Below are 16,260 nucleotides of genomic sequence, written 5' to 3'. Positions count from 1 at the left end.
GGAATTACTAGCAGCTGTGATCCCCAATACAACAGGGTTACATAATTCTCCCCACCCTTGAGGGATCATGATTTGAAAAATAAATGTTTATTATAGTTTGTTTGAAATTGACCAAGTGGGTTTTGAGAAAAAGTCGAAAATGCCCACGTATTTGTTTACAGACGACACACGACAACCAGACACTCCTCGAACAGAAAAACTCAGGCGATTTCATCTTTAAAAGATTTAAACGATGATGACAATAACAGAAGAATTTGAAAAGATACAGAGAAAGTCTATGACGTCTTGTACCTTAAACATTTTAGATTTATGCGTACTAGTATTTACAACCAAAATAAGTCCAAAAATATATTTACCAATCCATACTGTCCCCTTTTTCATTTTTTTTGTTTGCATAATTATGATTAATAAAAATAGGTTGTGAATCATATAGAAATTGAGGAGGTTGTACATGTAAGGACAGTCAATGAATGACTATAGCTTCTCTGTGTTTAAAAAATTCTAAAGAAAGTCTGCTGTAATTACTTCCACCGGAAACCAATACACAGGCACGCATTTGTATTTCAACTATACCACACTCACTTTAACGGGACCTCTGATGCATAATATCAAAAGAAGTTACATGTATTACTAAAGAAGTATGATGTAAATCATTTTCTTTGAGTGATGTTCTTTATGCTCTCAATGAGCTTTGCTTGTAATGTAAAGGTATAATGTACATGTATAACTTGATATATCAGGAAGTAGCATCCCCTTCCACAATTCCGTATAATCAAGTATTTTTAGTTGAGGGTGGGAATTTTTTACGAGAAAATCTGCGGACTTATGTGGATTGGTCTTATTTCCATTTCATGCCAAGTGCACTGTACCTGCATTAGATTTTAGCATTGATTTTAGCAGTATTTATATGAAGTTGACATTAAAAAAAATGCTTGAGTTTCTGATTGACAATGTATCTATGTGATGTTTGGAGATCAGGTCTTCCAACAATCTATTGGAATTCCCATGGGTATCAATTGCGCCTCGTTATATTAGCACACCTATTCTTCTATTTATATAAAAAGGAATTTGTCCAAAATCTTAAACGTGAAAAGAAAACACTTGCCGTGGCCTTCTACTCGACATTTAGATATATCGACAGCGTATTGTCAGTTAACGATGGTTATTCCCATTCTTATAGATCTATGTCAATACGATATATCCCTGTGAACTTGAAATAAAAGATACCCAGGGGCGTAGTATCCGGGGGGGCCAGGGGGGCCTGGGCCCCCCCCCCACTTTTTTTCCCAACCTTACTTACACTATAGGAAATGTTAATTCAAAGCCTGTTTGCCCCCCCCCCCCACTTTTAGAAATGTACCGAAAATGTAGTATAAGAATTGGTACTAAAATACGGAAGCCCGTTGGTGCCACGTACGAAAAATATTTTATCTGGCGGCCGCCACATAATTTATATGGCGGCCGCCACTTCTGTATCTGGCGGTCGCCACTTATTATTTGGCGGCCGCCACTTATATATCTGGCGGTCGCCACTTATTATTTGGCGGCCGCCACATAAATTATTATGTGAAATGTGAGTGTCTTTGTTGGGTTAAGATATGATGGATGTTGACACAGCCGCTGCTTATTGATACAAAAATTAATGATAAAAAAGAATTCTTAAATATTGGAACACCATTCTTGGAAATCCAGAATGCAAAACTTTATTTAGTTCTCAAATCAAATATTAATCTGCTCTATGCAAAAACATATCTACTAGAAGTGTGGTTTGGAGTGTCGGGTCCTAATAATCTCTTACAAGTTTGGTTGATTTTCACACTGTATACACCTCTGAAATCACAGGTTAAAACATGCGCGCGCATCAGGTAGCCAAATGTTATCTGGCGGACGCCAGATAAAGAATGTGGCGGCCGCCAAATATTATGTAGCGGCCGCCAGATAAATTATGTGGCGGCCGCCAAATATTATGTAGCGGCCGCCAGATAAATATTTGGCGGCCGCCAGATAAATTATGTGGCGGCCTCCAAATATTATGTAGCGGCCGCCAGATAAATATGTGGCGGCCGCCAGATGTTATATAGCGGCCGCCAGTTAAATATTTGGCGGCCGCCAGATAAATATATAGCGGCCGCCATATAAATTTTTTGGCGGCCGCCATATATTAAGTGGCGGCCGCCAGATATATAAGTGGCGGCCGCCAAATAAAAAGTGGCTGCCGCCACATAATTATCTGGCGACCGCCAGATATATAAGTGGCGGTCGCCAAATAATAAGTGGCGGCCGCCAGATAAAATATTTTTCGTACGTGGCACCAACGGGCTTCCGTACTAAAAGTAGTTAACACTGAAAAAAAGTTAACCTACCCCCCCCCCACCCCACCCCCCCCACCCCCCCACCACCACCACCACCACGAAATAGGAATTTCTACTTCGGGCAACTTTTATTTTTTTTTTTTTTTTTTTTTTTTTTTTTTTTGGCTTGTCAACTTTTTCAGGTAAGTAAAAAAAAAATTTTTCTCTGCCTGGCCCCCCCCACTTTCAAAAACGATGCTACGCCACTGATACCACAGAGTCTGACATGCACATCTCTTTCATATTTGGATATTTTACTTGAAAAAGACGTTAATGGTAATCTTACAGCCAACCTTTATGATAAACGTGATGACTTAAACTTTTTCAATCGTCAACTTCCCTTACTTATGCAGCAATATACCTGCATTGCCTGCGAACGGAGTTGATATCTCCCAGTTGATACGCTACGCAAGAGCATGCTGTACGTATGTTCAATTTATAAAATGAGGGAAATTATTGACAAACAAGTTGATGTCATACAAGAATTAATATCAACAGTCTCGTTTAAAGTCATCAATAGAACTATGGTCGATACAATGACCTTGTCAGCAAATACATGCAATTTATTATTGAGTCAAAAGAATGCTGACTGACGATTTTCATACTTATTGTTAGTCCATTATTTACACAGTAAATTGACGACGGATTTTTCCGTATCTTTCCGATCATGACAAGGAGCACACGGCGGGTACGTGTGACTGGTCAGCAGGAGATGCTCTCTCCTCCATGGTACCTATAATCCCACCTCTGATGTTTTAGAGGACCGTGTTTGCTCTGCTGCTATTTTGTATTGTTTTATGGACTTTGAAACTTGAATACTGTTATTTATTTCCATATATATTTCATAATAAGAACAAATCATTTCGATTCGAGTAAAAGCCTTTTTTTCCGGAAATGTTCAAGTCACAACTTCTCCGATAAGTTTTGATGACGTCATAATAGCATGCCATCATAGTACACTGACGTCACAAAGGTTGCGAACCATTGATTTGATTTGTGTACAAAGTGCCATTCGAAGACAAATTTATTACGAAACATTCTTAGATTGCAAAAATGGAGAGACGAGGGGAAAAGACATTTGAACACCGCTTACGGTTAAGCTTGCTAAAATATGTATTAAAAACAAACTCGAGGATGATGACGCCTGTGGTAAGCTTTAATTGTTAAAATGTTTGGATGTATTATAATAAATGATACTATTGGCAATATTATCAGTTATGAATACAATATGAAATGAAAAAAAATAAATAAGTAACTTATGGGGAGAAAATTATCAGTAATAACTGGATAAAAAACACTTTTTAATAAAAATTATAGCAAGTAAGAATCTAACCTTTTCTTTCGTTTTTTCCAGAGAAAGAATATTCTTCAAATCTTGATGTTTTTGTACGGGGAGGAAACAACAAGCAATGATGCTGGATTTTCTTATTCCAGCGAGAAAGACGTCGCTGGTAAGATACGGATTAACCTCACATTTCCTATAGACCCTACTTGTACCAATGTGTTAATCTATTCTTTATATCATGAAAATGACATCATATAAATTTATTGTTTTATTCATTTATAGATCAACAAAAGAAGTACGTTTTGTTTGCCTTCTTGTTTATGGAAGATCTAATGAAGAATTCTGTGACGGCTACAGACCTATCGACACTTCAAAGAATGTGGGACCAGCACCTACTGAATCTGGCCAACAGTGGTATGTTTGTATATAAAGGCCAATTATAAATTCAAATCAATGAAGACCTTTTTTAAATTATGGTTTCATGCACATTGCGATTTCAATACATTTTCAATTTTAATTTTAATGAACAATATTGCACAAAAGTTTACTTTCTTTTCAAATTTTGACTTGTGAAACAGTAATGTACGGCTTATATCACATTTCAATCATTTCTTGTATTTAACAATAATATATATTGTATATTATTTGTTCAGGAAACACAAAAGCAGCTGAAAATTATCAGAGAATTCTAGAAGACAGCGAGGAAACAATTTTTAATGTAAGTATTTACTAGTAACATAACTATACTTAAACCTACAACACCAATTCAAATAATTTTCCTAAATGCATTAATCAAGATTCAGACACAGTAGTAAGTCAATATATATATTTTAACCTATGTTATTCCAGATCAAGAGATTTCAACGTCAACTCTGTAAAACCAGAACTTTCTTGGCCAAGAACAAGGACCCCCAGCCACAGGAGCTAGGCTCCACTTTCCGGTTCAGAAAATCACACTTGGTGGAGAGGATGACCACAAAACTGAAGAAGCTGCTACATGTACAGCGTGACCCAGACGATTTCTTCATGCTCAAGTTCATGGATGTGAACTAATTACTGGGAACTTGGGACAGTGACAAAATGGAAGAAGCTGGGACTGTGTCAATTCATGACTTTTGCTTCCTGATCAACAACCATCATCATTGTCATCACTACATCTACACTCTAAATATAAAAGATGTAATATTTTTTTCCTCACTCTTTTTTTTTTCCACAGAGAATCTCATTTGTTATAGTGGCGTTTTAGTCACATACATTTCCATGATTCCTTTTTTTTAACATTACACACTTATTTGTTAATCGTATCCATCTTCATTTTGAACAAATAATTTATGTAAATAAACTCATTGATCACCTTCCAATTTGCTCTCTCTGCTTCTTTGACTCAATAATGAAACCCACAGAGTCAACTCTAAACCAGAGAGTCACTAATAGATTGAATAATGTATAACTTAACATGTTGCACGAATCTGATATGCTAAATATTGTAAGAGACAGTTCTGAAGACAAAATGTGGCTCCTAATGCAGTTATAACACTGATATCTCCAGATATTGGGATTATTTAGCCCCCTTCTTTGGGTGGGCACTAGCTTTACAGGTAAGGTCCTATCTTTACGGGCCAGGTCCAAGCTTAGCAAGACAGGTCCAAGCTTTACAGGGCAAGTCCTAGCTTTACATGACAGGTCCTAGCTTTACAGGACAGATCTTAGCTTACATGACAGGTCCTAGCTTTACAAGACAGGTTCTAGCTTTACATGTCAGGTCCTAGCTTACATGACAGGTTCTCGCTATCCATGTCGAGTCCTAGCTTTTACAGGACATGTTCTAGCTTTACAAGACAGGTTCTAGCTTTACATGTCAGGTTCTAGCTTTACAAGACAGGTTCTAGCTTTACATGTCAGGTCCTAGCTTACAGGACAGGTTCTCGCTATCCATGTCGAGTCCTAGCTTTACAGGACAGGTTCTAGCTTTACAAGACAGGTTCTAGCTTTACATGTCAGGTCCTAGCTTTACAAGACAGGTTCTAGCTTTACATGTCAGGTCCTAGCTTTACAAGACAGGTTCTAGCTTTACATGTCAGGTCCTAGCTTTACAAGACAGGTTCTAGCTTTACATGTCAGGTCCTAGCTTACATGACATGTTCTCGCTATCCATGTCGAGTCCTAGCTTTTACAGGACATGTTCTAGCTTCACAGGACATATCCTAGCTTACATGACAGTTTCTAACTTTGCAGGCCAGGCCCTAGCTTTACATGTCGATCAGGTTCTAGCTTTCTGCATCTCTTGTATGAATACAAGCGTTTATAATTCCAAAGCCTTCAGTTTACAAGGTACATGTATCCTTGTGGTGGGACATTCTCATTCTATTATATATTATGGCAGAGTAATCCATTGATTTTTGAGAAGTATAAAAATAATTGCATATACAAGTATCTGCAAAGCTTTATGTCAACATTTGAAGTAATGAAAAAAAACCAAAGAGGTACTGTTAGCAATGAGCTAACTAAATGATACCCCGCCTCCCATATGAATATAATGGCGCGGTGTCCATGTTTTGCTATGGGAAACCCAAAATATGTGTCGGATCAAAAAAAAAGTAAAATAGGAGGTGCACAATGGCAATATGTAATAAATATTCTGTGAAAGTATTATCAAATTTCATTCAGTGGTAGGAGAGGAGTTGCAGATAAGAGATGCCAAAGCGTAACGGACAGACGGACGGACATCACGATTACTACATACCCTCACACTTTTCAAACGGGGGTATAATAATAATTTCTCTGCATGCATCTCATTAATAAAGATTCAGACACAGTAGTAGGTAAGCCAATATATATTTTAACCTATGTAAATAGACTAAATACAGATCAAGAGAGTCAGCATCGACTCAGTGACATCAGGGAATTCTTGGCTAAGAACAATGACCCGCTGCCACAGAAGCTAGGCTCCACTTTCAGAAAGTCACACTTCGTGGAGAGGATGACCACAAATCTGAGGAAGCTGATACGTGTAAAGCGTGACCCAGAGGGTTTCTTTATAATCAAGTTCCAGATTACGAACAAATTCAGGGTGGCAAATATGAATTCTTTATGATTAAGTTCCAAGATGTGAACTAATTTGTGGAAACAACTGTCAGCTAGTGACAAAAAGGAGGAACTTCAAACTGTCATTTATGACAATTGATCAGCAATCAAAGTGTATTTTTATTATACCGAATAGGGTCATTCTTTAAACGTGAGAAAAAGTACAATCTGCTTGCATATAACGACATATAGATGTGTTTGACCGGGAAATTTTATATTTTTGAGATATTAGACACTCTTACATTTTATTCATTAAAAAAAGGGGGGGGTATTATCCATACTTCAGGTGCCTGTAATTATCTTGAATTGCAAACAAAATTGGCAGTTAAAAAAAAAATTCGATCATCTCAATCATGTCAATGTTAGGTCCAGGAGAACTATTAACAACAGTTATTAGGAATGTTTGTTGTGGAAACAGTGATTGAGTGAAAGAAAAATATGTAAGGATCACACGGTTAGTAATATTTTGAGATGACAATTTGAAAAACACGGAGAAATACATCGCAATAGCACACATTTTGTGCGAAATAAATATACGGTTTTTTCGGTGGGAAGCTCCTGTATATAGCTCATCGTCCAAAGCAACGTTCCGGAGTACGTATCTGAAAGATAGATTCCAACATCAACTTTTTTGCGGGAGTCGGTAGTCGGTACTTCCAGTTAAAATTGCCATCAGAAATGAATTCAAGAAACCATGGAAGAGTATAATATAGTTTCCTTTTTTAAATTCATTTTATTTCTTGTATTACAAATATTAACAAAGACGTATGTCTCTTGTTTAACTTGTTTTGTTTTGTTTTCTTGTCAAGACATTTCTGGGTAGGAAATTTGTTGACTGGGGATGCCCCTCCCCCGCCCCTGAAAAAATCCTGAATTCGCGCTTGAATGCATGTAATAAAGAGACTGTGAAAGTTTCATTAAATTTCACTTAGTGGTTTAAGAGGAGTTGCAGATAAGAGATGGGTACCCCAGAGCATAACAGACAGACGGACGAATATACCGATTTCTATATACCCTCCCTTTTCAAGCGGAAGGGGGTAAAAAAAAACGGTTTTTAATGATTTCGGAATATATGAAGTGTGCAGAAAAAGGGTGGGGGTGGGAGATTACACTATCCATACATCAGGTGCTTGTGATTTTTACACGGGTTAGGCTCCCTTTTCCTTCATATTTATTCATATATTAAATATAAATCTCAATAATCTATTTATTATATATAATAATGTTGATAAATATCTGCTAAAATATTGAAATTAAGATCGGGTGTGGTGTACATTTTACTAATTTTACTATACGAAACCGAAACCTAGCTGATTATTGCACAACGTGATCGTATTGTACAACTTTTCTAGTGGAATAGACTCAACACCCAAAGCAAGTAAGTATTCGTGCAATGCTCAACATTAATTTTATCATTTTCCGTCGATTAAACTCTGGGATTGGATTGGCTGATTCAACGTACCAATACAGATAGCCAACATGTTCAAATCATTCTTTCTCGAAATGCATGTCCAATTCTCAAAAGAGAATAAAATAGAGATAACATATGGGGTATCGACAGAGAATTTGATGTTGTGATGATTGTTATTTGTAAACTTTTTTGTTTTCATGTTAAATCTAAACAGCTAGGACAAACCGGGAAACATGGCAAGCAAAATAGTCGGACTCTAACCCCTGCTTTTGGGGAGAATCAGAGCGGGGGTGGGGGTGGGGGGTCAGCAAAATAGATGCAGTGTCATTTCACAGACATCTGAATTATTTGTTATATTAATATTAAAAAAATAATTGATAAAAAACCCCTACCTTCCTTAGATAAAGAACATTGAGAGACAGAAAGACAAAAAGACAGGGGTTAATTATGATTTTTGATTTGGAAATTTACTTATTACCAGTGCGAATTTCATTGTGATGATACTAAAAAAACACATACTGAGAAATTATAGAACTAAAAGAGAACAAGACTTTTAAAGCATTGTCATATTTTGCATATTTTATATGCGATGGTGATTGATTAACGTCCGTCCATCCGTTTTTGAGCTAGACTAAGTACATAATTCTATATATCGTTGCCGTGTTGTTACTACTGGTCAGAGACACAGAAGAGCTTATGCGATAGTGTTGCCGTGGTTAAAAAATGCTACTCCTCCTACAGTTTTGGTTTGATTTCATTATAACTTGGCACACAAGTAGACTACAGTATGATACATAATTCTGTGTATCGGTTTTTGATTTCGTCGGTGTTGCCATGGTTACTAAAAATAGTTTCTGTGAAATTGTTTCTGACTGTCCGTCTCTCCGTCATGTCTGTAAACAATTTTTCAAAATGCTACTCCTCCTACAGTTTTGGTCTAATTTCAATATAACTTGGCACACAAGTAGACTACACTAAGATACATAATTCTGTATATCGGTTTTTGATTTTTTTTTATTAACGATGAACGGTGTTGCCGTGGTTTTTTCTACTATAAAATAGAAATTTCTGTGAAATTCTTTTAAAATGCTACTTTTCCACCTCCTAATACAGTTTACACAATGTAAGTCTGAAAAAAACTGTTATTTCAGTATAACTTGGCACACAAGTAGACTACACTAAGATACATAATTCTGTATATCGGTTTTTGATTTTGATGAACGGTGTTGCCGTGGTTACTAAAAATAGAAATTTCTGTGAAATTCTTTCAAAATGCTACTCCTCCTACAGTTTTGGTTTGATTTCATTATAACTTGGCACACAAGATTTTTTTAAAATGACTACACTAAGATACATAATTCTGTATATCGGTTTTTGATTTCGATGAACGGTGTTGCCGTTTTCAAGGTTACTAAAAATAGAAATTTCTGTGAAATTGTTTTTTTTGAAATTCAAAATGCTACTCTCTCCTACAGTTTTGGTCTGATTTCAATATAACTTGGCACATAAGTAGAATACACTAAGATACATAATTCTGTTTTAAGCTTGTATCGAATTTTAATTTTGATGAACGGTGTTGCCGTGGTTATAAAAATAGAAATATCTGTAAAATTGTTTCAAAATGCTACTCCTCCTACAGTTTTGGTCTGATTTCAATATAACTTGGCACACAAGTAGACTACACTAAGAACATAAAGAGACTTTATCAACGATCATTATTCTATTTAGTTTCAAATCCCAGCTGCTTAAGTACTTTTCTCTTCCTTTGCTATAAGTTCAAACCAGTAGAGCTTCAGTCTCAACAGAGACTTCTGGTTTCACTACAGAATTCAAAATTGTCTCTTTTTTTTCCTTGTCTTTCAGCATGTTCAGTTTGGGAACCTCTAACAATGCCTTGGTCAGTTACATCTCACAAGAGGAGGACCGATTTAAAGATGAATCTAATCACAAGGAGGTTAAAGACAATTCTGATGATTGCTGTGACCAAGAAGTAAAACAGTGCCTGGATGATCCAAGTGTAAAAGATACTTTTGAAATAATTGATAGAATTGGAGCTGGTGCATTCGGATCTGTACTTAAAGCTAAGCACAGAATTGACAGTAAAGAATATGCACTTAAATTTGTAATTATCAACTCTCAGAAATTTGGAAAACGTGAAGTAGAAATTTTGTCATCATTGGATCATAAGAACATAGTCCGATACCATACTTGTTGGATTATTCCATTTTCTCAAGAGTTAAATGAAGATAAAGGAGAATCAAGTTCAGGAAGTATAAGTTTTGAACATTCATCTTCTTGTGAGGATAATGGTTCAAATGGTGGCAAGTCCACATCTAGTGGTAAAAGTAATGAGGATATTAATGATGCCTGTCTTGTTATCCAAATGGAGCTATGCTGCAAGAATTTGAGAACACTGATTGATGATAAAATTCAAGAAGTGCACAGAATTGATGACAGCCAAAAGCGCAACATATGTTTGGATATTACATCAGGTCTCCATTACTTACACAGTCAAGGCTGCATGCATAGGGATCTAAAACCTGATAACATTCTGCTTGACAAACACAATAGAGCAAAGATTGGAGACTTCGGATTAGCAAGGAGCTACCTCTGGGCCCCTACATCTGGGGATGATGGAAAATCTCCAATGTCGGAAACAGAAAATAATTTTTCTAAGAAGTTAGGAATTACCCTATATGTAGCACCAGAAGTTAAAAATAAAACTCCATATGACAAAAAAATTGACCACTATAGCCTAGGAATAATTCTTTTTGAAATGCACCACATGGGCTTTGGACAGGACAGAATGGAAGCCATTGAAAAGCTGAGTAAACAGGATTTCAGCATTTTGAGTAAACTTCCTGAAAAATATGAAAATGTTAAAAAAATTGTAGAAAGCCTGCTAAATCACAACCCTGCAGAGCGCATGAATCTAACGGAGGTTGAGGACTTGATGAATGTCTTAACAGGTACATTAACAAAGTGTGTAAAAAATCTGTGAAAGTTTATCTACTGTAAACCAACTTTTATTCGTGTGCATGAAATTTTCTTGAGTTTCGCGAGAGCCTCGTCATCACGAATATATCTCGCTGGGAACGGGTCCTTAAAGTCTTTTTTTGAATTTCTATTAAAATTAGTTCCAAAACGGCTTCATTGCGAAAATTAATCATCGCGAACTAGTTAACTCCTGGTAAATTGTGAAAGAAAGCCGTCGCGAATAAAAGTTGGTTTACAGTATTTTATAATATCTATTCTAATTCTATTCTATTCTAATCTATTTTAGTCCAAACTATGACTTCTACAGAGGGAGTGTACAGTGGACCTACACCCTCCATCAAAGCCAGGGCAGGAAAGAATAGTGGTTAGTATCAAAGGAAAATAAAACTGTTTTCTTTCATGTTAAATATTTTCTACCATGTACTAAATTCTACCTGCATAATTTGCATAAACTAAGTACAGTGTATTTCATGAGAACCTTTTAAGAGCAAAACTTGTCATGGATTTAAAGTAATCTTGGTATTATAAGTATTATAATCAGTATATCCTGATGTTCTCATATCATCATTTAGAACTCCTAATGACTCAGTTTAATGAAAATGTAATTTTTGAAGCTAAAGTGGTGTTTTACTTTTTCAGAACCTTCTAATGATGTACTTGATGAAGAGAACCAATCGCTTGAAGATGCTTTTAATGAAGTACACCTTTACTAAGATATACAGATTTGAGTTAAAAGACTTTTTTGCGTATACACTAATTTATGACGTCTTAATAATTTATACCGGTAATCATGATAATGTATCAAAATGTTTATGAACACTCGATAAAAAAAAATTTTAAAACAGAAAACATTGAAAAAAAATTGCATGTTTATGTATTCTGTTGATATATGATTTTTTTGTTGGTTAATTGAAAAATATGTTTGTTTTGATACTTTTGAACTGTATTAATTTACAGTGTATGATATTTTATTGTATGTAATCACGTATGTTTTATTCCAAAAGGATTACAGCTTTCCAAATATTTTTGTATGTTTTATTCCAAAAGGATTTTTGTATGTTTTATTCCAAAAGGATTACAGCTTTCCAAATATTTTTGTAAACAGAAGAAATGTAAGGTGTGGAAAGTATTTGATTTATAATTATACATGTTATATACAATTTGTTTTTGTTGAGTAAACAAAAATGTACTCATTGACAAAGTTTACTATTTATTACACAAATCACAATTGTATTGAGAGGGTTAGAATTATGCAATGATTGTGCAAACACATATTATTGGTTTTCATGTACAATGTAACATGCAAATTTTATGTTGGTTTGATATAAGAATTGCTTTTGATGATTTATTCTGACAGGATTATACCTTATGCAATTCTATTGTAGCTGAAAACTGTATAATAATATGATTTATCTTTATTTTAACTTATATACATATTTTAAAGAGGTACATTATATAATGGTTTATTCTAACCGAGGATGTATTATTCCATACAGGTTATACTTTGAACAACCATATTTGTGATTTTGTGAACAATTTTTTATAATTGTTATCAAGGTATGACTGCTGATTTCATAACTAGACTGCATTCTTCTTCTTGTACATGTATTACATATTACGTTTTCTTCATTGTCATTTTGTTTAACATTTTGTGTATGTATGTGTTTTATGATTGTCTTTATCTTGTTAAATATTTAAAACTGCATGTCAATTGTTAGTGTTCTTAGATGTACTTATGATTTATGCATTGTTTAAATAATTTAATGATGATATGAATGAAAATTAATTGTTTTATTTGATCTTTGGAAAGTGCACTGCTGAACGTGTTTGTAATTTCTCTAACTTGACATCTCTTTCTCCATCCCACGGGTATTGATGCTATTAGCTCATAATTGTTATCAGGTTTATGGTCAGATCTTAGACGGTGTTCCTTTGTTATGTTTACTCAAATTGTTTCCTGTGTTATAAATTAATGTCATTGAGTTTTCCCCTAACTTCACTACTGTCTTTAAACTTGTTTCATTTGTTCATTTATGAAATGTGGGAGGAGTTGTCAAAGATGAGACGAGCGTGAGTTTGTCTTTAATTCACTCTCACTTTTGGAAATTTTATGTTAAAATGTCATTTTTGATTTTGTACTTTTGGACTTGAATAAATTCTAAATTTTATCAGGAATTATTATTTCAATAACGTGATTATCATTTCAAAACAATATAATTATACAGCATTTCATGTAGTGGATGTTACGAAGTAAATTGGGTTGTTGATAGTAGGGTATGTGTACATTCTCTACCTCCTAAATGATTGAATGAAGGGCCACACCCTCCTTCAACGGATGATAATTAGGCTAGAAAATAGTGAAAATTTGCTAGCATGTTTTAAAAATCTTCTTCTCATGAACCACTGAGCCCTCCTTCAACGGGAAATATGGTATTGGGAAATATTGAAAATTTAGAATGACTGGGCAAAAAAAAGTTGAAACTTAGTTTAGGAAACCTTTACATAGTGTAGATTCAAATAACAAGGTTTACTTTTGCCTTAATATTTGGCCCTGTGAATTTCTGAAAAGCTGAATAGGTTTAGTTAACAATGCATTGAATATCACTTACTAGGTCTTTGAATACAGTGTATCTATCAAAAATGACGCAATTTTCTGGCTAGTCAATGCATTGTGATGTCACGAAATGCGCCAATTTCCTCTTATTCTGAAAATCTAAAACAAGAGGCCCATGGGCCACATCACTCACCTGAAAAGTTTTGACCATGTGATTCTTAACCAGATTTCCCCCTTGTAATACCTATTATGACCCCATTGTACCCCAAGGGTCTTAATTTGGACAATTCAAATTCCCTATTATGGCCCTGCCCAGCCCCCGGGGGTCACGATTTGAACAATTTAGAATCTACACTACCCGAGGATGCTTCCAAATAAGATTCAGCTTTCCTGTCCCAGTAGTTCTTTAGAAGAAAATTTTTAAAGAATTTACCTATATATTTCTATGTAAAACTTTGATTCCCTATTGTGGCCCGCCCAACCCCCGGGGGTCATGATTTGAACAATTTAGAATTTACACTACCCAAGGATGCTTCCACATACGTTTCAGCTTTTCTGGCCAAGTGGTTCTTGAGAAGATTTTTTAAAAAAAATTTCCTATATATTTCTATGTAAAAATTTGATTCCCCATTGTGGCCCCGCCCAACCCCCGAGGATCACGATTTGAAAAATTTAGAATCTACACTACCCAAGATTGCTTCCACATAAGTTTCAGCTTTCCTGGTCCAGTGGTTCTTGAGAAGAAGTTTTTTTAATGACCCCACCCTATTTTTGTCTTTTCTTGATTATCTCCCATTGGGAGAGGACTTGGCCCTTCATTTTAACAATTTTAATTCCCCTTTACCCAAGGATGCTTTGTACCAAGTTTGATCAAAATTGGCTCAGTGGTTCTTAAGAAGTCGAAAATGTGAAAAGTTTACAGATGGACAGATAGACGGACGGACGACGGACAAAATGTGATCAGAAAAGCTCACTTGAGCCTCCGGCTCAGGTGAGCCAAAAATGGCCAATTTTTAAAGCTATTTTTCGATATTTAATATAGAGCGCAACCTCTGCTCTAAAATATGCAACTACAAAATGATAGAACTGTTTCTGGAAATTAAAAGACATGTTTCATTTTTTAGATTAAAGAGTGCGCTCATATTATTTTTCTTCACTGAAAGTACTCAATTATACCTGTTTACCTTAAAATTCAAGAACATTGCAGTTTCATAAAGCCACTGCAGTTCTCCAAGACTTTTAGGAGAAAATCTTTAATAGGAAATGAAAGCACTAAATCTCTATTTTATTTAAGTGCTTCAAATGGAAAATCAAGTGTTAATTAATCAATTGGTATATATCCAGGGCCATATTATGCATAAAGTAAACCGAACATTTGTTCAAGTTTTACATAAAATATACTGTAAAATGTATTATATTTAGTTTGCACAATATTTGGTGGAAACTGATTTTTGAATAGGTTGGCGTTCATTTGATTAAGTGCATTTCTTCATTTTCTTAATTACATGTATGTGTAATTATGTGAAAGACAAATAGCGTTGTTCTTGATTTAGCGATTGCTGGGTCCCGCCAAAGCCGCTAAAAGCCTACAAAGAATACACAGCCAAATACATATATAATATGTTAACAGTGTATGGAAAAATATTTATAAATCTTCTTCTCAAGATCAAAGACCTGTTTAGTCATATTAGAGAGGTTAAGCAGATGACAGTGTACGTCTACGTTTGGTTTGAACATATTTTATTGAATAAATACTATACAAATGGTCTGAACACAAGTTCTAACAACTTACGAGGTTCTCATTATAGTATCCTCAATTCAAGTTTGTTCAGATCATGATCCCCTGGGGTATGGAAGGGCCATGCACAAATAATGGAATCAATGTTTTACAAGGATTTTGTTTTTAAACCATATTGAAAGACCAACACTTAAGAATTTTTCTAATCATTGCACCAGGATCAGGGTGGGGTCACAAAAGGGATCGAATCAAAGTATTACAAGGAGGAACATCTGATGGGCCAAATTGACTTACCGGTAGGTGAGGATTGTGGCCCATGGGCCTTATTTGTTAAGATATTCTTGCATTAATGAAACATTTTGCCTCTTATTATCAATTATGACCGAGTAATGAAATAAAAAGTGACAAAATTGCATATCTGCATGGCTTTATTGTCAACATTAGAAGTAATAAAAAAAAATAAAATTATTAAATGGTGTTTATACAAATTTCTCCAGATTTATGTCACATTCCTAGAATCCATATAATATCATGTCTATTAGCAGTCTCAAAATGAATGTGAAAATAAAGTTGGTACATGTACAGAGTGTACTAACAATTAAAGAAATTATCATCCATTTCACAAAATTAGGTTAACTGTCATTCTATATGGGTTAATGCAATAGAGTTTCTGGTATGTATTGAAGGATATAAATTTCTTTTTTATGGTGCTGATACTGAATACAGAAAATGACCAGATTTATAATATCCAAATGCTAGAAAAAAAGAAACATTGATTATTTATTGTGAAAGAATAAAGTTCTCTTGATTGGATGAAATCTTTTCAATAAGAAGAACCCC

The 16,260-nt window shown here is 34.9% G+C and overlaps 2 protein-coding genes across 2 annotated transcripts; both read left to right on the top strand.

Annotated features, from left to right (window-relative positions):
* The first annotated feature begins 3,390 nt into the window (after positions 1 to 3,390).
* LOC134281599 (uncharacterized) lies at positions 3,391 to 4,909 on the top strand. The gene is made up of 5 exons (XM_062764039.1): positions 3,391 to 3,500; positions 3,706 to 3,802; positions 3,919 to 4,050; positions 4,290 to 4,354; positions 4,486 to 4,909. Exons 1-5 carry the CDS (start codon positions 3,405 to 3,407, stop codon positions 4,687 to 4,689), a joined length of 594 nt encoding a protein of 197 aa, XP_062620023.1. The 5' UTR covers positions 3,391 to 3,404; the 3' UTR covers positions 4,690 to 4,909.
* A 3,108-nt stretch (positions 4,910 to 8,017) lies between these two features.
* On the top strand, positions 8,018 to 12,891 carry LOC134281601 (interferon-induced, double-stranded RNA-activated protein kinase-like). The gene is made up of 4 exons (XM_062764041.1): positions 8,018 to 8,098; positions 9,995 to 11,100; positions 11,415 to 11,492; positions 11,768 to 12,891. The coding sequence occupies exons 2-4, from the start codon at positions 9,996 to 9,998 to the stop codon at positions 11,839 to 11,841; spliced, it is 1,257 nt and encodes a 418-aa protein (XP_062620025.1). The 5' UTR covers positions 8,018 to 8,098; position 9,995; the 3' UTR covers positions 11,842 to 12,891.
* Positions 12,892 to 16,260: the final 3,369 nt, after the last annotated feature.

Source organism: Saccostrea cucullata, unplaced genomic scaffold (genome assembly GCF_032062105.1).
Source record: "Saccostrea cucullata isolate Sc308-1 unplaced genomic scaffold, CSIRO_AGI_Scuc_v1 ctg5400, whole genome shotgun sequence".
NCBI lineage: Eukaryota > Metazoa > Mollusca > Bivalvia > Ostreida > Ostreidae > Saccostrea > Saccostrea cuccullata.
This window is presented reverse-complemented; position numbering and strand designations above follow the sequence as displayed.

What these genes read in the sequence shown, in the direction of transcription:
- LOC134281599 (XM_062764039.1), top strand. Translation starts at nt 3,405, where the DNA reads ATGGAGAGACGAGGGGAAAAGACATTTGAACACCGCTTACGGTTAAGC. An exon ending in CGAGGATGATGACGCCTGTG is followed by an intron (nt 3,501 to 3,705) that starts GTAAGCTTTAAT and finishes CGTTTTTTCCAG; the next exon opens with AGAAAGAATATTCTTCAAAT. An exon ending in CAGCGAGAAAGACGTCGCTG is followed by an intron (nt 3,803 to 3,918) that starts GTAAGATACGGA and finishes ATTCATTTATAG; the next exon opens with ATCAACAAAAGAAGTACGTT.
- LOC134281601 (XM_062764041.1), top strand. Translation starts at nt 9,996, where the DNA reads ATGTTCAGTTTGGGAACCTCTAACAATGCCTTGGTCAGTTACATCTCA. An exon ending in CTTGATGAATGTCTTAACAG is followed by an intron (nt 11,101 to 11,414) that starts GTACATTAACAA and finishes AATCTATTTTAG; the next exon opens with TCCAAACTATGACTTCTACA. An exon ending in CAGGGCAGGAAAGAATAGTG is followed by an intron (nt 11,493 to 11,767) that starts GTTAGTATCAAA and finishes TTACTTTTTCAG; the next exon opens with AACCTTCTAATGATGTACTT.